The sequence below is a fragment of the Schistocerca americana genome, chromosome 3, assembly GCF_021461395.2.
Source record: "Schistocerca americana isolate TAMUIC-IGC-003095 chromosome 3, iqSchAmer2.1, whole genome shotgun sequence".
Taxonomy (NCBI): domain Eukaryota; kingdom Metazoa; phylum Arthropoda; class Insecta; order Orthoptera; family Acrididae; genus Schistocerca; species Schistocerca americana.
In genome coordinates this window covers 603355743-603379945 of record NC_060121.1, presented here as the reverse complement: position 1 = coordinate 603379945, position 24203 = coordinate 603355743, and the positions used below count along the sequence as shown (strand labels likewise).

General features: G+C 43.6%; 1 protein-coding gene across 3 annotated transcripts in view; it reads left to right on the top strand.

Moving 5' to 3' along the window:
- Nucleotides 1-24203, top strand: part of LOC124605392 (bestrophin-2-like) — a 454561-nt gene that overhangs the window by 400619 nt on the left and 29739 nt on the right. For 2 of the 3 annotated variants that reach the window (XM_047137034.1, XM_047137035.1), the window contains exon 4: nt 20623-20994. In XM_047137034.1, the coding sequence (XP_046992990.1) occupies nt 20623-20994 (372 nt within the window). Of the gene's footprint in view, nt 1-19091; nt 19145-20622; nt 20995-24203 lie in introns of those variants that run through there. The other variant, XM_047137036.1, reaches the window with a different exon arrangement.

Here is a 24203-nt window from a genome sequence, read left to right as displayed (position 1 = left end):
GTTGAAAATCACCCACATGAACACTAAAAAGAATAAATTACACAAATCTTAAGGCTGCAAACTCAACTAATTATTTAGGGATTACAATTACAAATAAATTGAAACGATCATATAGATGATGATATGAGGAAAGCAAACCAAAGACTGCGTTTTACTGGCAGAATACCTAGAAAACGTAGCAGGTCTACTAGAGAGACTGCTTACACTACTCTTGTCCGACTTCAGGAGTAACGCTGTGCAGTGTGAGCCGCATCAAATAGGTTGACGGAGGACATCGGAAAAAGTTGTGTATTGTCACGAAATGAGGGGAAAAGTGTCACGGATATGATACACGAATTGGAATGGCAGTCATTAAAACAGTTTTTTTTAATAAAATGTATTTTAACCCTAAGATGTTTATTTGTCCCATTAGTTATCTACCGATTTCAGATATTAACCATCATCCAGTATGTAGGGTACAACAGATTTGAATCTGAACAAATTACCAGTGAAATTGTACAAACACCTGACATCTCAAATAAACATGAGATATGACTGCCCCCTCCCCCCCCCCCCCCCCTCCCCTTGAGCTTTAGTCGTAAGATTACCCAGTTGATGGCCCGTCAAAAACTGCACACACCTCAAGCATGAAAACAGGAAGAAGGTGTACTGAACTGTGGAAAAGGAAGCAAAATACGAGTAGAAACAATTAACGGTCCGAGCTCACGATGTGCAACATCTAGCATACTTGTGTAGCCATGGCGTCGTGGTTATATGGTTACGGTGTTGAAATGCGAAGGGGAGATCAGATTGCTATTTTCGCTAATTCCCCATTCCTCCATCCCACCCCATCCTCGACACACACACACACACACACACACACACACACACACACACACACACACACACACACATTATGAAGTTTCCATCGGTTACTGACGTGTCTGTTGGCAGTATTCAGATTTGTGTCTGTAACTTGGTGTAACGTCCGTTTGCAATAGCGAGGTGTAAGAAAGGGACCTCCAGACTTACGTACCTCCTATTCGTTTTACCCAAGTTCCACATGTTATGTATGACTCTTGCGTTCCCTTTTGGAAGTTTTGAATTCCTTTGTTGTAACATAGCTTACACCCGTTCATTTGTTCTTTTTCGTTTGTTTGAAATTTCGATGTTGCATCTCGCCTGCTCTCACTATTCATCACATTTACTTGCGACGGTAATAATTCTTACCATATGACATATTCTATAACCAGCGTATAGTATGACAACTGTTAAGACTACAGAAGGAGAAAAGATACGTCAACGACCGGCCGGAAAGTTCATAATTTTATGAAAATAGAAATTGAGCCACGAGCGAGATTTGAACGCCGTTCCCCCACTTCACTGTCCAACACCGTGACCTCGTAACCACGACGCCGTAGGTACACAACTCTGCTCGATGTTGCACTTCATGAGCTTGGACCGATCACTGATTCTGTTTCGCTTCTTTTGTCACGGTTTAGTAGACCTTCTTCCTGGTTTAGTGCTTGATGTGTGTTCAGTTTTTGACGGAGTACCCACTGGGCTATGTTACCACTAAATCTGAGATGGGGTGCGATGGGGAGTTACCCTTGTTAGCCCCTCTTTACTCCCTGCAGCCGCCCGGCACATCTCTCAAATTCTATCTGTTCAGCCGTATATGATCCCCAAACAGTGGTCGCGACATTTAGCACGCTTTTGAGGTTAAAATTTTAGAAAACACAAATTGAATGAAAGCAGTCACAGTTATAAAATGCTAAAAATCAAATAAAAAGTCTCGATCGCGTTTTCAGAGTTTTATTTGTTAGCAATCGGTTTCGGCCCTTTCCTCGGACCATCTTCAGGCTTTTCCCCGCCATTATGGCTGCTGGTGGCGGCAGACGGAGCGAGATCCGTAGAAGTAAGGACTGCTTAACGAATAAAAATCTGAAAGTGCGATAAATACCGAGACCATTGTTAGTGGATCATGTAAGACTCGACAGATGGCATTTGAGCAATGTGCTGGGCGGCTGCTGGGGCTGAAGAGGGCAAGTGCAACCAGGGCTTTACAATTCATTGTGAGTGTTGTCTACGACAACAACATTGCAAATTCTAACTTTATTCTTTTGATTACAATCTGTTCTTTTTCCAGTTTTATTTTACTCATTATATTCTAAGAACAATGGAATATTCTGAGAACAATGGAATTAAACGGTGATCCTAAGAAAAAAGAAAATGGAGAATCGATTCAGGTTAACAGGAAACTTTGGTGCAAGTGGAAGAAAATGTTCAAATGTGTGTGAATCTTATGGGACTTAACTGCTAAGGCCATCAGTCCCTAAGCTTACACACTACCTAACCCAAATTATCCTAAGGACAAACACGAACACCCATGCCCGAGGGAGAACTCGAACCTCCGCCGGGACCAGCCTCACACTCCATGATTACAGCACCTCGGACCGCTCGGCTAATCCCGCGCGGCTGCAAGTGGAAGGTAAGCTTTATCTTAAACATAAAAAGTTTTGGTGAAAGGAAAAACTGAGCCTGAACAAGTTGTATGAACAAAATATTTATTTCTAATATCTACACCTTAATCGTTACACTGCAATTACGTGTCTGGCGAAGGGTTTGCTGAACCGCCTTTCAGCTTGTACTCTACCGTTCCACTCTCGAACAGAGCGCTGGAAGAGCGAACACTTGATATGTTTCCGTGTGGGCTATGATGTGTCTTATTTCGTTATGACGAGCATTTCTCCCTGTGTAGGTAGCCACTAAGAAAATACTGAGTCTAAGGAGAAAATTGGTGGTTGAAATTTCATGAAAAGGTCCTGCCGCAGTAAAGAACGCCTTTGTTTTAATGATCTTCCAATAAGGTGAGGTTCAACAACCGTAAAGTATTTTATCAAGTGCTTTTTAACCATCAGCTGTTTAACCATCAGCTGTTTATTTGTCCCATTAGTCTGCCATAATGGCGGGGAAAGCCTGAAGATGGTCTGAGGAAAGGGCCGAAATCGGTTGCTAACGATTAAAAACCTGAAAACGCGATAGTCTGTTTTTATTTGATTTTTTACGCTTTCGAGTTTTAATACAATTTGATTTTAAGTTTCTTATATGACTCATTTTTAAGGGGGAGAGGGGGGGGGGAGGGTAAGGTAGTCTCCACGTGACCCGTTCTACATTTAGTGATTTTTCTGTTTCCTCTTCGTTTACTGCTGTCAAGTCAAATGAAAACAAGACGGATTTCTGTGGCTGGGAGCTATCAAGTGAGTTAAAATACATTCACATCATTGCGGAACACTAAAATATGTTACTAGTTTCAGATTTAATTTTATTTCCACCTTTCTGACAGTCAAGCATTAATCGCTTTGCAGAACAATGAAGTTCTTTTTGTCGGTTTGATAAATAAATTTGGCCTTTATTAAGCTTTCCTGCTGAGGCAGTCAATTTATTCCACACTATTGACTAGTTTCGACTGTTCGCTGCATGTTAGGTGCACGTTTTCATCTTATAGCACGCATGGCATTATGCCATAATAAAGAACCAAACATGAGATAATACAGTACTGGTAGTCCAAGAAAATTTCGTTCCAAAAACCACACTGAAAAGCTTAATGTTTGGTCGAGGCCTACGTCATAGGGCATCTGGAAATACGAATGTGCACTGTAAGGCGAAGTATGCATTTTAGTATGGTTCACGAAATTCCGACGCTCTTAGAGTATCCTCTAATGTCTTGTTTCTTTTATGACACAATGTAAGATCTTATCATGTTTTACACGTACGAACATACGGGCTTCCTACGTCACCGTAGCTGCGCAAGCGCGGTGACGCCTCTTACCTGGCGCTCTCTGGCAGCTGCTGAAATGGATCCATTTCTAACAGGACACGGGAAAATATTGCGAATTGTTGTTCGGAAAGCGTTATTTTTAAAGTAAATTTCCTTTTACGCGAGATGAACTATGTGCGAGAATGTACGATGAATTTCTTAAATCATAAGTGTGTTTGGTCTCTTTCAAAAAAGTCAACTCTTTGATGACGAGCCATTTAGAAGAATTTAGAGTCCAGAAGATCAGAGATTTATGTCAGTATTAAAAATTTTGCTGGCGTATTTGTGTGATGTATCTTAAAGCGTAACATGCGCTAAACAGATCAACATTATATGTGAAAGCTTAGCTTCTCTTGTAGCTTATTAGTCTTAGAGACAAATATTAATGCGAAAGCTTTGCTATTCTTGTAGCAACACCATGTATATTAATTTAAACCATTAACTTTTCCTGTTTGTGGAATTCCAATTTATACTTTCGTATCCCGCGTCCGGCCATCCTGATATAGGTTTTCCGTGATTTCCCTAAATCGCTCCAGACAAATGCCGGGATGGTTCCTTTGAAAGGGCACGGCCGACTTCCTTCCCCATCCTTCCCTAATCCTATGAGACCGATAACCTCGCTGTTTGGTCTCTTCCCCCAAACAACTAACCTATACTTTCGTAATACGAAAATATGCAGCGTACATGTTGCTGCACATCAAAGATCTTTGCAAAACGTGTTTTTCCCCCCTGAGTATCGTTTTCTAAAGTGCCGGAAAATTCTACGCTGCTGCATAAAACCATATCCTATCAAAGAATAAGTTTTACAGTTCCGAAGGAAAGTATACTGTCACTTAACATGGCAAAAGTATATTTTCACGCGGGAGAAAATGTATTTTTAATCGGGAGATCTGAGAAAAATTCGGGAATTTTTTTTCCTTGTCCGCGTATACACCCTGATTTACAACGACCTACAGTGTTCTCTTTGTTGGAACATTTTCGGAACAAATGTTCTGGTTGCAAACAGAAAAATAAATTATAATGTGATCGACTGAACCACCTGAAGATCAGAGTGTAATCCCTCAAAATGCGTTGGGGAAAGTTAATGGTTATAATTGTTTTCTGTATGTAATTTCAAGAAAACTCTGCATTTTGACCCACAATGTCTCATCGTGTTTACACTTGTGTTGTAAGTAGTCAGTACTAGTTTTCTCTGTCTATACATTCAGCAAGAATTAAAGGAAGGAAAAAAAAATCTGGAAAGAGATCTGTAATTACCGAAAAAGAAATTTTGAAACTTCTAAGATTTACCGACCATATTGTAATTCGGATCAGATACACCAAAGATTTTAAAAGATACGTTGATAGTTGCATCAATATTTGAAAAGGGGTTATAGCATATACATAAAAGCAAAACAAGGATAATGAAATGTAGAGAAGGGAAGGCAGACGAAATGAGACGCTGAAATTAGTTTTACTGTTCGAACAGAAAACAAGCTGACGAAGGCGAAAGTAAAGGGCATATGAAATGCAGGTTGGCAACAGCAATTAAAGCATTTCTGATAAAGAGAGATTTTGTTAACATCGAATAAAAACTTAAGTGTTATTTCAAATAACATCCACGTCTCCAAATTGCATTAAGTGTTATAGCGTCATTTGTGAAAGTGTTTGGAGTGTAATCTTGAGTGGAAGCGAGACATGGACGGTAGACTGTACAGATAGAAAGAAAATAGTTAACTTTTGAAATGTGATATTTCGGAAAGATGCTGAAGATTATGTGGGTAGATTGAATAACTAATGAAGAGGTACCAAATCGAACTGGCGAAAAAAGTTCCACAGCCAGTTCGATTTAAAGAAGGGAGCGGTTGATAGGCCAGAGCCTGAGATAAAAAAGGAATAATTAATGTCGTAATTGAGGCAAGTGTTAGAAATTTTAAAGGGTGCAAGATGATGGACACCGAATGCAGTATATTATGGGAGATTCAGGCGCCCTAGACGTATCTTGCCAAGTCTGTACGAAGATGATTCAGGGCTTTCCATGTGATCCTCTCTTGTCATGGGCTCTTCATACGCCCTTACTATTATTTCCCGCGGCGCTGGCGTGTCGCTGATCACCGTTTTGCTATTGATGGCCCATTTTTACACGGTTTAGTAGTTGTTAACAGACTTCTCTGGCGGATGGTGATCTTGTTGTGGATGTCTTGCGCTGTGAATGAGTTGGGTGACCTCAATTTTAGTTGCAACATCCCTTCTCACTGGTAGTGGTGCTGTTTCAGATGGTATGTACAGACTGATTTTTAGTATCCGACGATGACTCGACAGGTCTCATTTGTTGCATTGCTCATCCGTTTTGCATACACTAAGGGATGTCAGCCACGCTGCTACATAGAAATGAAAATATACAATTACAGAATATAGAGCTGACAATGCCGCGAAGAGGAATCTTACCTGCTGAGAAATTCCTTTTTGATGATTTTTACGATTTTCCTGGAAATATAAAATTCAGTTCAGGACTACTCAAAGATATTTAAATGTATAACATTGCTCCACGTCACTCTAGTTCCATTCCAAGTAACATTCAGTTGTCTCTGTGACTCAGGAAGAGTTTGAAAGAAGGAAGAAAGTGAAACCTGGTGCTGCCAAATAGCTATGTTTATGGAATAACACAATATGTCTCCATCCGAAGAACTGGTTAACATGATCAATATTACATGTTAGCATTCCAGGTGCACTTCTCTTGGTTATCGGATGGATGTCGAAGGTGAAATTTTTTCACCATCAGAAATCTGGGTCAATCGCAACCGCAATTTAGCGGAAATTGCACAGCTTGGGGGTGGGACCTATAGAAGAAGAATTTGTTAATTTGTAGTTTCTTACAAATGAATGTCTCTTTGTCGTAGCTCTTGAATAAGTTTTGTTTGTTTGTGGGTGGGTTTTCCTCCAGAAGCGTGCGTAGCGTCGGAAGCAATGAGTGTTTTTGTCTGACTGCTCTACAAGCGTACGTACACGTACACACACACACACACACACACACACACACACATGGAGGGAGGGCTAGGACTGGAGCAACTTGCGTCATTTGGCAGCAAATGAACCGTGGCTGTAAGTTACAATCACGGCAGCGGCTTGGCGCTGTTCAGACAACCCAGAGAGAACCGGTGGCCAACTAGTCGATTGAAGTTTCTCTCTTCCGAGCGCTATGTGCCACTTTGGACATTAAGTGTTCTGTTAGAGTAACTTGAAAAGGATTAGAATACACCAACATCTACATCGATACTCTGCATGTCACATTTAAGTGCCTGGCAGAGGGTTCATTAAACCACCTTCACAATTATCTATTATTCCAATCTCGTATAGCGCGTGGAAAGAACAAACACCTATATTTTGCCGTACGAGCTCTGATTTCTCTTATTTTATCATGGTGATCGTTTCTCCCATGTAGATCGGCGTCAGCATAATATTTCCACATTCGGAGGAAAAAGTTGGTGATTGGAATTTCGTGAGACGATTTCTCCGCAACGAAAAACGCCTTTGGTTTAATGATGCCCATCCCAAATACTGTATCAATTCAGTGACACTCTCACCCCTATTTCCCGACAATGCAAAACAGATTGGAATGTTGCCGTCATACTTCGAAGCCGTGGAAGCTACTTGTATGGGCGATCATAGGAAAAAGATCGGACAGACGAAAGTAAGGGAATAATGGAATATTTTAGCACGTATTGAGTTACATCAGTTGTAGGGAGGTAAAATGCATGGATGGACATTACGTAAATGAGATTTTTTAATAAATCGGGAGATATGAAAAGAAACACGTTTTATCCATAGCTTATTTACCTTTCCCCGTACTTCACCTGCAGTGTGTTCGGTGTCACCAAAATTACAGTTTGTTGGTAAATTGTGTTTGATTAGCTGCTCAGAAATGTTTTCCTTTTAAGTCCTCTTTTAGCCGGCCGGAGTGGCCGTGCGGTTCTGGGCGCTACAGTCTGGAGCCGAGCGACCGCAACGGTCGCAGGTTCGAATCCTGCCTTGGGCATGGATGTGTGTGATGTCCTTAGGTTAGTTAGGTTTAATTAGTTCTAAGTTGTAGGCGACTGATGACCTTAGAAGTTAAGTCGCATAGTGCTCAGAGGCATTTGAACCATTTTTTAAAGTCCTCTTTTAATCTCTCCGTAGCGAATGTTAAGTGTTATTTAACCTGATAATCAATATGGACTGTGAGAAATGTTGATCTAAAAGGGGCTGTAAAACTTTCTCCAGTTTGTCTCAACCAACCGCGGAATTTTTTTAATCTACTGCAAACTGTTTTATTGGCTTCTTTTGCCACTACGCAAGTAGATCATTTCCCAGATATTCACAGTCCAGCCTATCTGAATGGGAGATACTCATAGAAAATTTTTAAAGTGAAAATGCAGATTTTTCAGTTCTAGTCATGCATCAATCATATTTGTACGTGCAATACTTAGGAGAATGTAGAGTTTGGAAAACAAATGAACGTCTATAGCAGCCCTTTATAACAAAGGAAGTAAAGTTGGCTAGTTCACGATTTTGCAGGAAACGCACATACAACTACAGTTTAAGGGCAGAATTGCCTCGTGTTTATAATTGCACCAAGTTTCACACTTAGATAAAAGTGATGAGTGGCTGGTGCCAGAGAATAATTGACAAATTGCACTGTCCGTGGACAGTTCCTTGATACCTTAGTTACATAAAAGTGAATCCGTCAGATGGTGCCCTGTTTAGTCTGCAACAGCTATAAACACCAGAAAGTATTCGCAAATTTATTACAAATCTATCGAACACAAAGTTAGCTCGATTTTTTGCATTGTCTGTCGTTTCGTTGGCAAAACGGCGAAGCTGTTCGTTTTATGGACAATTTGCTTACTTACAGTATCACCACAGTGCCGTGCTTTCTTGGGCCCACTTCAAAGGTAGCTTTGCAAGATTAAATTGCCAGAAGAGAACGAAAATTGGCCTAAGTTAACTCACTGTCATTCCTTGTTTGCTGTGAAGAGCCGGCTCCTACCCGTCAAACAGGATACGGTTTTGACAAGTAGACAGAAACACTTTACATCTACATACAAGATGTTCCAGGAGGAAAGGTCAGTACTCAGGGATATGGCAGGAACGATCGTTTGAAGCAAAAAACTTCATACGGTAATAGGACCTATTCCGAATAGTTCAGAGATTATTTTTTTTTTAAAAAAAAGGTCGTTTGACTCGGGCCTCCCGCCGGCTAGACCGTTCGCTGGGTGCAAGTCTTGCGATTTGACGCCACTGCGGCGACTTGCGCGTCGATGGGATGAAATGATGACGAAGAGGACAACACAACACCCAGTCCCTGAGCGGAGAAAATCTCCGACCCAGCCAGGAATCGAAACCGGGCCCTTAGGATTGACATTCCGTCGCGCTGACTACTCAGCTACCGGGGCCGGACAGTTCAGAGATAAAACATAATTAATGCACATTGTTATTTATATTCAGTACTTCATCAGGTTTACATCTACCTCTACGTGATTACTCTGCTATTCACAATAAAGTGCCTGGCAGAGGGTTCAGTGAACCACCATCAAGCTGTCGCTCTACCGTTCCACTCTCGAACGACGTGCGGGAAAAACGAGCCCTTAAATTTTTGTGTGTGAGCCCTTATTTCTCTTATTTTATCGTGATTATCATTTCTCCATATGTAGGTGGGTGTCAACAGAATGTTTTCGCAATTGGAGGAGAAAACTGATTGAAATTTTATGAGAAGATCCTGTCGCAACGAAAAACGCCTTTGTTTTAATAGTTGCCACTTGCGGGCTTTCAAATACAATGAGGTGATGGGCCCTCAACTACGTACCCTCTGACTTAAAGTTGAAATATTAAAGGTTTTGGCTGGTTTCGTTGTCTAGAGGCTGGGATACGTAGTTGCCGCATTACAGGCCAAATACTGCTGAGTCTACAGTATACAATAAGAATATACAAATCAATCGAATTGTCGAAGGTTCCTATCACTCGGCAATTGCGAATGTAATGTAGAAATTTATAAATGAAAGATTGCAATTAAATAAAATCTGCAGGTATTATCTTACTGACTTTAAATGATGAGTACATTAGTAGAAGTACTTTTGAGAAAGCGGTATATTTCTGCAAAACACTTATTGATGTCGATGGTCTAGGAGTTAAATAAAATAAAATTGAATAACAGGGAAACAATAGATTCCTACTGCACGTAATTAGTTACGAACAACAACATAGCTCGCGAGATATTCACTTCTAAACGCAAACTACGTCTTCACCGTAGAAGCCACGGAAATCTCACACGTGCACAAGTCGGCACTCCGAATTATTTCTATCTGCCGTGACCACGCGCAAACCGCTCCACACTCTCCAAGTCTGCACGCGACCCTGCGTCTGTCGCATCATCGCGTCCGGCACCTCCCATGTCATGTGCCGTACCCCTGGCGCCGCACTGTCTCAGACTCCCCGTGTCCTGTGTGACTGTCCCCCGCGCCGCACTGCTCAGAACTACCTCGTGTCCTCTCCGGAAACGATGCTGCTCCCCAACCTCCGTACGTCTCTCTTAGTAACAGGTGCTGTGATTGGCTAGAGTGCTCCCTCCATGTCTCAAAGCCAACGTACACTCACAAACATATTGAAACGCATACGAAATACGAGATTTACATTTAAATGACTTGAAATTAAGTAAATGTTCCTACAGCTGGACCATGAACACTCTCTAACACACATTATTAAATACATAAACAAATTAAACAAACATATATCAAAGGAATAGAACAAAAGGTAGGCCAGTAGCCTTAATGTCTATGTGCTTTCTAAAACACAGTAAATACTTGACCAATTTCTTCATGAATAGTGTATATTGGATATAAACAAAGACATAGATGAATAAATATATTTATAAGCATGCTGCTACCGTTCATTCGTGGAACTGTGGAGTACTTACGGCCTGACGCGATCGATAGTAATCAGCCACTTTGACCTCTGGTAACTTGTGTACTATTAAAGTTACATGCCTGTAATTCATACCAATTTTGGTTTACACTAATAGCTGTCTAAAGACATGTAGATCGAAGAAATCAGATGAACCGTTTAGACTTTGGAAATTCGTTGCTGGGTGTTACTTGTATAATTTACAGTCAGATACTAACTAACCTAAGGACATCACAAACATCCATGCCCGAGGCAGGATTCGAACCTGCGACCGTTGCGGTCGCTCGGCTCCAGATTGTAGCGCCCAGAACCGCACGGCCACTCCGGCCGGCTAAAAGAGGACTTAAACGGAAAACATTTCTGCGCAGCTAATCAAACACAATTTACCAACAAACTGTAATTTTGGTGCCACCGAACACACTGCAGGTGAAGTACGGGGAAAGGTAAATAAGCTATAGATAAAACGTGTTTCTTTTCATATCTCCCGATTTATTAAAAAATCTCATTTACGTAATGTCCATCCATGCATTTTACCTCCCTACAACTGATGTAACTCAATTCGTGCTAAAATATTCCATTATTCCCGTACTTTCGTCTGTCCGATCTTTTTCCTATGATCGCCCATACAAGTAGCTTCCACGGCTTCTAAGTATGACGGCAAAATTCCAATCTGTTTTGCATTATCGGGAAATAGGGGTGAGAGTGTCACTGAATTGATACAGTATTTGGGATGGGCATCATTAAACCAAAGGCGTTTTTCGTTGCGGAGAAATCGTCTCACGAAATTCCAATCACCAACTTTTTCCTCCGAATGTGGAAATATTATGCTGACGCCGATCTACATGGGAGAAACGATCACCATGATAAAATAAGAGAAATCAGAGCTCGTACGGCAAAATATAGGTGTTTGTTCTTTCCACTCGCTATACGAGATTGGAATAATAGATAATTGTGAAGGTGGTTTAATGAACCCTCTGCCAGGCACTTAAATGTGACATGCAGAGTATCGATGTAGATGTTGGTGTATTCTAATCCTTTTCAAGTTACTCTAACAGAACACTTAATGTCCAAAGTGGCGCATAGCGCTCGGAAGAGAGAAACTTAAATCGACTGGTTGGCCACCGGTTCTCTCTGGGTTGTCTGAACAGCGCCAAGCCGCTGCCGTGATTGTAACTTACAGCCACGGTTCATTTGCTGCCAAATGACGCAAGTTGCTCCAGTCCTAGCCCTCCCTCCATGTGTGTGTGTGTGTGTGTGTGTGTGTGTGTGTGTGTGTGTGTTTGTGTGTACGTACGCTTGTAGAGCAGTCAGACAAAAACACTCATTGCTTCCGACGCTATGCACGCTTCTGGAGGAACACCCACCCACAAACAAACAAAACTTATTCAAGAGCTACGACAAAGAGACATTCATTTGTAAGAAACTACAAATTAACAAATTCTTCTTCTACTTCTGTAATTTACAGTCAGATACTAAACTTTAAACTAATAAATATATTGAAAATCTGATTATACCATCAGAATCGTCGTGCAAATAATGGTAATGTATATGTTTCTTTTTGAGGTATCGTGATTCATCCGGCTACTATTAATTTCTATACGAACTGTGAAATGTCTGCCATTAAGGTTTCACAAAGTCTGCCTTCTTTGGCACTCCCAGCGTGTCTCCTTCATCGACACAGCGTCACCATGCAATTCCTAGTCATGCGGCTGGACCCCTCTTGCTTCGGCCAACGTCCGGCACCACGTGTTCGGCCTGCCGAGCGGCCCATGCGGCTACGGCAACTCCAAATATTTCCAGGCGCAACTCGCCCGTTACCTCACACACTCCAATTCACGTATCATGTCTGTGGCACTGTCTCCCCTATTTAGCGATAATACAAAACGAGCTGCCCTTCTAATGAGGTTTTTCGATGTCATCCGTCAGTCCCACCTGATGCGGATCCCACACCACACAGCAGTACTCCAGAATAGGGCGGACAAGTGTGGTGTAAGCAGTCTCTTCAGTAGACCTGTTGCACCTTCTGCATGTACATGTACAGCAGTTAGTAAACATTACAACACGTGCTTTACAAAATATACATTGAAAAATACGTATTTTAACTCATTCACCATGAAACAATAAGGTACACGTCACAATATAGCTGTTGTACAGTTCACAATAAATATCTGAATATCACACCTTCAACGTCAGTGCATCTGTGCACTTCTGAGAGAACATGTTGCGTTGCTTGTCAAAGTGCCTCTGCATGCAGCAGCGTTCATGATGAGACCAAGCAGTTCATCTTGCATATTAAATTTTGTTTGTACACCTCAGACTTCATCCAACCTCATAAACAAAAATCTAATGGCGTAATGTCTGATGATGTGTACTACCACGTGATTAGGGTAAGACACATACGTGCGCCACTAGTCCAAAGCGAATGTACATGAAATGTTTGTATCTCCGAAACCTTTCGGAACATGGCATCTGTCCATATGAAGCTTTTTTTTTCAGATGAACAATACAATGTACAATCTAAGACAAAGAAAACGATGCACCACGAAGGGTTGGGACAGAAATCGGCAGATGTGAGTAGGTGTGCAGGCAAACAAATTATCACAATTTTAGAAAAAATGGATGGTTTATTCAAGGGAAAGAACTGCACAAATTGAGCAAATCAGTAACGCATTGGCCCATCTCTGGCGCTTGTGCAAGCAGTTATTGGGCTTGGCATTGATTGACAGAGTTGTTAGATGTTCTCCTGAGGGATAACGTGGCAATTTCATCCAATTTACGCATTAGATCGCCAAAATCACGAGGGGCCCTATCCATAATGCTCCAAACGTTCTCAATTGGGGGAGATCCGGCGACATTGCCAGCCAAGTTAGGGTTTGGCAAGTACGAAGACAAGCAGTAGAAACTCTCGCAGTGAGCTGGGGGGGTCCTGCTACGATAAGAAATGGCACCCCAAACTATCATTGTTGGTTGTTGGGCCTATTGCGGGCAACAGTTACATTGATATCCCACCACTGTTCGGAGAGTCTCTAGACATGTCTTTGAATAGGAGTGTAGAAATGGATTAATAATTGCTTGAATAATTTGAAAAATTGATTGGAAAGAATAGTTGAGAAAATTTTGAAGGTAATTTATGAATCTGTGGACAACATTGGATGAACTTTAACTGATACCAATATCAACAGACCTTGAATATCATTACATTCAATGTCAATAAACGTAATTTGCGTCACGTACTGTTGCTTCCAGTAGTGTGCGGTACCAAATAATCACCGCAACCATTGAAATTGCCTGTCTGTCTACAAGTTCTTAAACACACGTAGCACAATAATTTTAGTATAAGTAAAGAAAGCTCAGTAGGTGCTTATCGAGTCTTAGTCATTACCTTTACATTAATTCCGCTATGTTTAGTGTTGAGTGTGACAATGGCGATGCAGGAACACTCCTGCAGATACTGCGTTAGATTCTTGTCTGCACCGAACCTCTTGATGCAGGCGACTGAAGTGATGAACAGATATGAGTTGAACTTACGACCGTGCGAATAAATATTCCTTTTCTAATAACTTTTTCCTAAGACTTTTAATGAACGGTTAAAACACACATTTTTAACAATGCTGGTACGACGGATCGAAGTATACGTCCGTACGCTACCACTTCCCGAAACAAAAGGGTGAAGATAAATGAATTAATAAATTGAAGAGCGCATTTCTAACTCAGTTTCGTACAGATATTTAACGATGCATCAAAACACTATCCTTGCACAGAACAACTCCTTAGTTTACTTTCGGCGGTGTCTTTCGTTTACAGCTCATTCAGTTTACATATAGTTTATATGTAAGAAAAGAAAGAAAAATAATACGATTCAATACATCTTCCGCCTAGAATCTCATTGACTGGAGTGGAATTGTCTCCGGTGAGGAGACACGCTTCGAAGTAAACCCCGATGAACAGCGAATGCATGTTTGAAGACGCCCCAGACAGCGGTGCAATCTCACGCCTAACAGTCTGACAACGAGAAGTGATGGTCGATGCTGCTGTTTCTTTTCATAGGAGGACCACTTGTTGTCTTGACTTGCTAAATTTGTGAAGCTCTTTCTCTTGAATAAATCATCCATTTTTTTCTGAAATTGTAATCATTTGTTTGTCTGTACATCCACAAACCACTGTCACCTGCTTGGCAGAGGGTAGGTCCCATTGTACCACATGTCAAGGTTTCTTCCCTTTCCGTTCACCAATGGAGCATAGAAAGAATGATTTCGTAAACGCTACTATGGACGCTGTAATTAATTTGATCTCGTCTTCGCGAGCCATACGCAGCGATAAGCAGAGGATCTAGATTGCTCACTAATAATACTATTCTGGAAACTTTGTTAGTAGGCTCCCGTGGGATGGTTGACACTTATCGTCCACGTATTACCAGTTAATGGTTTTTCAACATCGCTGTGACACTATGCCGCGTGTGAAACAAACCTGAGACCATTCGATTTGCTCATCTTTGTGTACATCCAATATCAACTTTTAATCCTATTTTGGTATGGGTCCAAACTCTTGAACAATATTGTAGGATGGGTCTCACGAGTGTTTTGTAAGCAATGTCCCTCGTATACTTTCCTACGATCAGCAAGTAGAAGTGCCTTATCGCTATTCAGATGACGCACAAGTCTCTCTTCTGTCCTCAAAAAAAGTGTGTACATATTCTATGAACTTTAGATGATACATTGTCTGCGTGGGGAGAAATATCTTCTAGAGCTATGTTCAGATATTCTCAGATGGTGTTTCTAAAAGGTCCTAATGTCAGCCCATCTTCCCCTACGGTGTCTTGTTTTGAAAAGAACGTAACATTTCAGAATGCGCTCACGAAGGGTGCCTAAGACGCCACTGCATTTTAAAACGAAGGTATCCCTCAGGGCGTGCCAGTAATATATACTGAGAACATTTGTCTTGCTCTTTTTGACGTCGGTTGCGTGAACGATGGATATCTACATCGTTCTATTAGCAGCATTACATACTCTTCTGACCACTCCAGGGAGCTTGTGGGATCCATCAGATTCACAGCACAAAATTCAGAACAAAAACATACGTGGCAGAAAATTGCCGAAGCGCTCCTTGTTCCAAAGACGATAAATCGATTACTTCTTTAGTCAGGCAGAAATTTGGTAGAGAGGCACGAGCTGTTAAATTTCTTTCCATTAAAAAGGGACGGCACAATAAATTTCATTAAAAAGTAAACGATATGACGGTCTATTATGCTAACTAATGTAAAATTAAAAATGTACGAAGGAACTTATTGAGCAAACAGTAAAGGAAACAAAAGAAAAATTCGGAATAGGTATTAAAATCCACGGAGAAGAAATAAAATCTTTGAGGTTCACCGATGACATTGTAATTCTGTCAGAGACAACAAAGGACTTGGAAGAGCAGTTGAATGGAATGGATAGCGTCTTGAAAGGAGGATATAAGATGAACATCAACAAAAGCAAAACGAGGATAATGGAATGTACTCAAATTAAATCGGGTGATGCTGAGGGAATTAGATTAGGAAATGAGACGCTTAAAGTAGTAGAGGAGTTTTGCTCTTTGGGGAGCAAAATAACTGATGATGGTCGAAGTAGAGAGGATATAAAATGTAGACTGGCAATGGCAAGGAAAGCGTTTCTGAAGAAGAGAAATTTGTTAACATCAAGTATAGATTTAAGTGTCAGGAAGTCATTTCTGAAGGTATTCGTATGGATTGTAGCCATGTATGGAAGTGAAACATGGACGATAACTAGTATGAACAAGAAGAGAATAGAAGCTTTCGAAATGTGGTGCTACAGAAGAATGCTGAAGATAAGGTGGGTAGATCACGTAACTAATGAGGAGGTATTGAGTAGGATTGGGGAGAAGAGAAGTTTGTGGCACAACTTGACTAGAAGAAGGGATCGGTTGGTAGGACATGTTCTGAGGCATCAAGGGATCACCAATTTAGTATTGGAAGGCAGCGTGGAGGGTAAAAATCGTAGAGGGAGACCAAGAGATGAATACACTAAGCAGATTCAGAAGGATGTGGGTTGCAGTAGGTACTGGGAGATGAAGTGGCTTGCACAGGCTAGAGTAGCATGGAGAGCTGCATCAAACCAGTCTCAGGACTGAAGACCACAACAACAACAACGAAGGAACTGATCATTACCGTAGCTTATCTTCAAAGTCACTGTAATAACATTACGCATGAGCCACTGTTGTAGTAGGATGCAATAACCAAATAAATAACAATCATTTTTTCCCTGATTGCGGTGTCTACCCTCCAACAAACTATATTTTATGTAGCAGTTTTTATCAGATAGCTTATGCACAGGTCGCATTTAATTTTGAGTTACACGAATCGTACCTTATTAAGATTACCTTCTTTATACATATTTTAATCAAATCCCCAAGTGCTTCGCAATGTCATTGTCGTCATCAGGAAGTATCTGAGATACTTCAGTTACTGAAATGCAAAACAATTACTACACGTAATTGCCTCCAGTTTTGCAAAACAAAGTGAATGCTAGCCTTTCCTCGCGTTATCTTGCTTATCCGTAAGCAGTGTCATGGTTTTAAATTTCACCCTCGATTGCAGTGAGTGAGAAATCAGTGTAAAACGGCAACCGACAGACGTGCAAAGTTTTGGAATAACGCTGAGGAAGATTGTAGCTACAATTCAATGATAAGCGTTTCATACTTTGTAAAAATTCAGAAACTTTCTCTTGATCCCTTTTTTATTTTCCTAGGCCATTTGTTAACTTAAAAAACGGTGAACTATGAAAAATAATCCTATATGAGTCTCGCAGTTTTGTACCGTAGCTATATCTAATGTTGTGTAGAGTAAATGCATTTCTGGGAGCATGCATACTAATTATTAAGTAAAATTAGTGCTATATATTTGTGGCAACGATATTTATGTTGTTTCTCTGATTTTCTTGTTACTGCTTTTTGCGTGTAAGTAAAGGTACAGTACCAGTGTATGAGTAAAATTTTATTGATTTCGAAGTGGACAGCAAATTTATGTTTTTGCCTCAGAATCCCACGTATGAAATTAATCACTGTTAACTAACACACTGAAGTTAATTCGTGTAACATGACGAGATGAAGTCAGCACTTGAACTACACGGTCATTTGCACTATTTCAAATTAGATCGCCCGTCCTGTTGTGTTATAAGGGATACGTCGTCCCAGGAGTACAGGGTGTGGTAGATAAGTAATGAGACTGACCGCCGCGCGGCGCCCCAGTCGCTCGTGGGGCGGTCTCCACCTGTACGTCACGTGGTGGGGGATCTGAGCTAACAATAGAACCGGTTCGCAGTCGCGTCGGAGCTCTGGTGCAGTGAGGGTCGAGCCTCGCGTATTACGTTGTTTGTGTGCCCGTGACACTTGTGAAAACGCTGAAGATGGATCGCTCGATAGAACAGCGCTATGCAATCAAATTTTGCTTTCGCTTGGGCAAAACTGCTTCGGAAACTTTTGCTATGATTACGGAGGCCTACAAAGAAGACTCCCTATCAAGAGCTCAAGTGTTCCGGTGGTTTAATGAATTTAAAAACGGGAGGGAATCCGTTGAAGACATGGAACGATCTGGACGCCCTTCAACGAGTCGTGTGGATGAAACGGTGGCCAAAGTGAAAGAACTCCTGGACTCCGGCCGTCGTTTAAGTCTCAAAATGATCGCCGATGAGGTCTCCGTGAATAAATTTACGGTTCACCAAATTGTTACGCAAGATTTGATGATGAGGAAAGTTTGCGCAAAATTGGTTCCCCGAGTGCTCACCGCCGAACAAAAGCAACAACGAGTGGACGTTTGCCGTGAAATGTTGAATGATTTGGAAAATAATCCACACTTTTTAGACAACGTAGTAACAGGCGACGAATCGTGGACATTCCAGTACGACCCGGAGACGAAAGCCCAGAGCTCGGAGTGGCACACACCGGCATCCCCGCGGCCGAAGAAAGCAAGAATGTCAAAGTCCTGCATCAAGACAATGCTGATTGTGTTTTTCGACAAGCGGGGATTAATTCACAAAGAGTTTGTCCCTCAGGGGAAGACTGTCAATGCCGAATTCTACAAAGAAGTCCTTCAGCGATTGCACAGAGCCGTCAAACGGAAGCGACAGGACCTTGCTCAACGCTGGCGTCTCCACCACGACAACGCTCCGGCGCACACAGCGTTCCTCGTGACCTCCTACTTGACCCGAATTGGAGTTGAAGTTTTGCCACAGCTACCATACAGCCCTGACTTGAGTCCTCCTGATTTCTTCCTATTTCCGAAGGTCAAAAGATGCCTGAATGGTCATCGTTTCGACGATATTCCGAACATCCAACGTGCTGTCACGAAGGCACTAACTGGGATAACTCAAACGGACTACAGTGGGGCCTATGAAGCTTGGAAAACGCGCTGGCAACGTTGTGTCGACGCCCAAGGCGAGTACTTTGAAGAATATTAACATTTTGTACAAATTGGATCAATAAATTTGTTTTTCTAGACTGAGTCTCATTACTTATCTACCACACCCTGTATACCAATAGATATGCACAATTTTGTGATAAAACCGCTTAGATCGATTATTAAGCTTCACTTATTACGACGTTTCGCTACTCCCATTATCAGATATCAGGAAGGTTACAGCTAACATCAGAAGGTTCTGTCGGTACTGAGAACTGTCTGATCCAGTTTTTAGTGTTGACATAGAACCTGCTTTCATAAGTTTTAAACTTTTTAATATTGACGATGGTAGTTGCTGAAACGTCGTAAAAAATAAAAAAAAATAGTAAGTGATCTAGACTATGTTATTCATAAAATATTCACGGACTCCTGCAGGAAGTTCATTTTCTTTGTCAATAAGATAGGCAGAAAATGAAGTACTTGCTTTATTTTGGAATGTCTGCTATGAAGGACAGAATTTTTTTTGCAATTGGAATACTTTCTCAGTGCTTAATTTGTTGTATATGTACAGCCTTATTTATTAACAGATGTGTGTGTGACACACACACACACACACCTTTTTTACTTCTAGCTTGAAATGAGTTCCTTAAATTCCTAGGTCAAGGGAATATCTGTTACGCTACATGTGTACATAAATACGTAATGTTTACATGAACATCGTTTGTTTCATTTTACCATTATGCATTTCGAAAGGCACCAGTAAATGACGTCGTTTCCAGCTGCAGTGAATTAATGGTATTAATAAGTTTTGGCAGTAGCTAGAAACCGTAACAGGTACGACTTTCCCCCACAGCTTACGGCTTCTCTGATTACAATATACTCTTTCCGTCAAACGTTGCTTGACGAGGTTTAGCAGCTCAAAAAAAACTTCTCTCTTCCATACTTTAAGAATTTCGGAAACAGTCATATCGTGACTCCTTCAATAATAAAACGTGGTCGAATTTCTGCCTTAGAAGAAGCCATTTTTCTGCCCAAATTCTCTCATTTTTTTCTGGGTTTGTCAGTTCTGTAATAGTAAAGGTAAATCCCAGGTTTTGCGTCATTGCTATATCAAGCGGCTTACCACCACCTCATTGAGCATAAAGTCAACAGCACGATATAGCCATGCACTTTTCCGCCAGCGTAGGAATCGGTGAAGGCGGTTGACATCGAGCCGGTGCATATCGTTTCCAAACTATTGCCTTTCTTGGCTAGGAAGCAATATAGAACGTCATAGCGATGTAACATTGTAGTAGACATCGTGAATGCAGTGATGATGCGAATGTGCTGCTACCCAGCGAAGAACAGGCGAGGTTCCTTCCGTCTCTGATTCCTACCTCACACCAGAAAGCAGCCCGAGTGGTAGCTGGCGATGTTCCCAGCATCCTACGAGAAAAGTACTGTACCAAGTTGTGTTGTGCGCTTTGTTGTTTTTCAGCGTACATTGAGAAAAATCAAAGTGTGTTGTCTGTTGCAGGACGAACGCGGCCGTGTGATGCGGCGTACTATAATGCGTTACGTTTGCTTGTGCCTGACGATGGTGTTCAGCATGATCAGCCCACGGGTCAAGAAGCGCTTCCCCACACTGCAGAACTTCGTGGAGGCGGGCCTGCTGAACGAGAACGAGAAGGCCATCATGAGCGATCTCAACGAGAAGTTCCCGCGCCACTCGAAGCACTGGCTGCCCATCGTGTGGGCGGCGAGCATCGTGACCCGTGCGCGCAAAGAGGGCCGCATCCGGGATGACTTCGCTGTCAAGACCATCATCGACGAGCTGAACAAGTTCCGTGGGCAGTGCGGCCTGCTGCTCAGCTACGACTCCATCAGCATCCCCCTCGTCTACACGCAGGTATGCAGCAGCTATAACTGGACTCGCTCTCACCGACCGGCACATGCTTCGTAACACTTTCGTTCTATTCACATGTTAAACTAGGGAGAAATCTCTTTTGCAAAGCGGTCTACTTTCTATTACCTGTTGTCTCGTTTATGAGAGTGGTCTGAAAAACTCTCAGCCTTACAGTGAGTATGAAAATTTGTTTACAAAAACCTTTTACTTTATAGCATAATCTCCTTTAACATAAGTTCACTTCATCTGACGGTGTTCCACTCACATTATTCCATCTCTACTGTATTCCTGGGGGAGGGCTCAAAATACTCAGCTACAACTGCAATCACTTCTCGGCTAGACGAAAGACGCTGACGTGCGAGAAGCGCATTTTGTTTTGGGGAAAGTTGGAAGTGTAAGGGAGCCAGAACTACGAAACATCTGATTTTCAGACATTTCGTAGCTCAGATTCCGCTTTTGTGGGAGGTGCATTTTTTCCGCACACCACCCCTCTTCTCTATTTTATTCAGTCAAGATCCGTTAGAATATTTCAATGATACTCCTGAGCTATTTTTTTATGTTTTTGAAGCTAGTCGATTGACAGAAATCTTTCCAGATCCCAAATCACTAATGTCGTGATGTTGTGAAGTGGTGACTTCAAGTACCATCCATTTTCAGATAGGAGGCAAAACATGCTTTTCTATTTACAAAAATGCGTGAAGCACTGTTCAGAAATGTCGTGTGAATCCGATGTGAGCAAGCACAGTACCAATCTTGTAGAAGCTTTGTCATGTGGAATTCTACTGCAGATCGTAGAAGATTTGCTTTCTTTAAATCTCTACAAACTCACATCTCTGTACCCTGATTTTCAAAGATAACATTATACTCTGTTTCTTAGATTTCTGATGGGGCTGCACTTGCAAGGCCTCATTTCAGTTCAGCAGCCCATTTCCTTATGGTAGAAATAGAGAGAAAAGAGTCAATACATATTTGTGAGCACCAAAATAATACGGTGGGCACTGAGGGTGGTGGTGGTGGTGGTGGTGGTGGTGGTGATGATGAGGTCCCATACTCAGAGGAGCGTAGGGAACGATGCGGGAGACCCGCACCGCTGTACTGGGCAAGGTCCTAGTGGAGGTGGTTTGCCATTGCCTTCCTGCGACTGTGATGGGGATGACTGATGATGATGATGATTAAGACGACACAACACCACCCATTCATCATTCATCACGAGGCAGGAATAATCCCTGACCCTGCTGGGAATCGAACCAGGACTCCATGCGCGGGAAGCGAGAACGCTACTGTAAGACCACGAGCTGCGGATGAGTGTTCTGTAACAGACAACTATATCACAGCGTGATATCCGATTTTCACCCTTTCCGAGAATTCACACGCAGTGTGAGAATTTACACTGCATACAGCAAAGTACTGGATGGAATGACGTAATTTCATACAGAGCTACTGTAATCAAACAATAGAAAGTCCAGAATGGAATAACAAGAACATGGAAGGATTGCAACTCATCACATGGAGGTGGTGTTGACTTGCAAATAGGCAAAAAACAAAAAAGGTTACCGGAAATTCAACTGTCAATCAGTGACTTTCACGAAAAATAGAAACTCTCACACATTCACACAAGCAAAACTCGCACAAAAATGACCATTGTCATCTCTAACCATTAAGGGCAGACAGTGTCTGTGTCAACAGCAATCAAAATGGGATGGGCAGTGGGAATACGGAAGAGGTGTGGGTTGGGAAAGGAAAGGGTAGCGCTAGCCTGGTAGAATTGGGGAAATATGCTAGTGATAACTGTGAGAGCATGCAGGGATGTGGTGGGGAAGGGATAGGGCCACCGGGTGCAGCATCAAAGGCTGTACTCGGGGAAGGAAGTAGAGAAGGGCAGAGCAATGTGTAGGTGTGTTTGTGTGGCAGGAGGCATGTGCAGTACTGGAGTGGGAGCAGGGAAGGGCATGCACAGGTTGAGGGCAGAGACCAGTGGAGGATAAAGCTCAGAGGTGGGGCGGGGCGAGAATTTCAGGAATGAAAGATAACAGGATGAGTTCCAACTTGCTCCCGCCCCCCCCCCCCGCGCCTGACCTCGCCCACCCCCCGCGTCTGACCGCGCCCCCCCCCCCCCCCCGCGACTGACCTCGCACCCCCCCCCGCATCTGATCTCGGCCCCCCCCCCCGCATCTGATCTCGGCCCCCCCCCCCTGCGTCTGATCTCGGCCACCCCCGCGTCTGATCTCGGCCACCCCCGCGTCTGATCTCGGCCACCCCCGCGTCTGATCTCGGCCACCCCCGCGTCTGATCTCGGCCCCCCCCCCGCGTCTGATCTCGGCCCCCCCCCCCGCGTCTGATCTCGGCCCCCCCCCGCGTCTGATCTCGGCCCCCCCCCGCGTCTGATCTCGGCCCCCCCCCCGCGTCTGATCTCGGCCCCCCCCGCGTCTGATCTCGGTCCCCCCCCCGCGTCTGATCTCGGCCCCCCCCCCCGCGTCTGATCTCGGCCCCCCCCCCCGCGTCTGATCTCGGCCCCCCCCCCGCGTCTGATCTCGGCCCCCCCCGCGTCTGATCTCGGCCCCCCCCCGCGTCTGATCTCGGCCCCCCCCCGCGTCTGATCTCGGCCCCCCCCCGCGTCTGATCTCGGCCCCCCCCCGCGTCTGACCTCGGCCCCCCCCCCCCCGCGTCTGATCTCGGCCCCCCCCCCGCGTCTGATCTCGGCCCCCCCCCCCCCGCGTCTGATCTCGGGCCCCCCCCCCGCGTCTGATCTCGGCCCCCCCCACCGCGTCTGATCTTCGCCCCCCCCCCCGCGTCTGATCTTCGCCCCCCCCCCCCCCCGCGTCTGATCTCGGCCCCACCCCCCGCGTCTGATCTCGGCCCCACCCCCCGCGTCTGATCTCGGCCCCACCCCCCGCGTCTGATCTCGGCCCCACCCCCCGCGTCTGATCTCGGCCCCACCCCCCGCGTCTGATCTCGGCCCCACCCCCCGCGTCTGATCTCGGCCCCACCCCCCGCGTCTGATCTCGGCCCCACCCCCCGCGTCTGATCTCGGCCCCACCCCCCGCGTCTGATCTCGGCCCCACCCCCCGCGTCTGATCTCGGCCCCACCCCCCGCGTCTGATCTCGGCCCCACCCCCCGCGTCTGATCTCGGCCCCACCCCCCGCGTCTGATCTCGGCCCCACCCCCCGCGTCTGATCTCGGCCCCACCCCCCGCGTCTGATCTCGGCCCCAC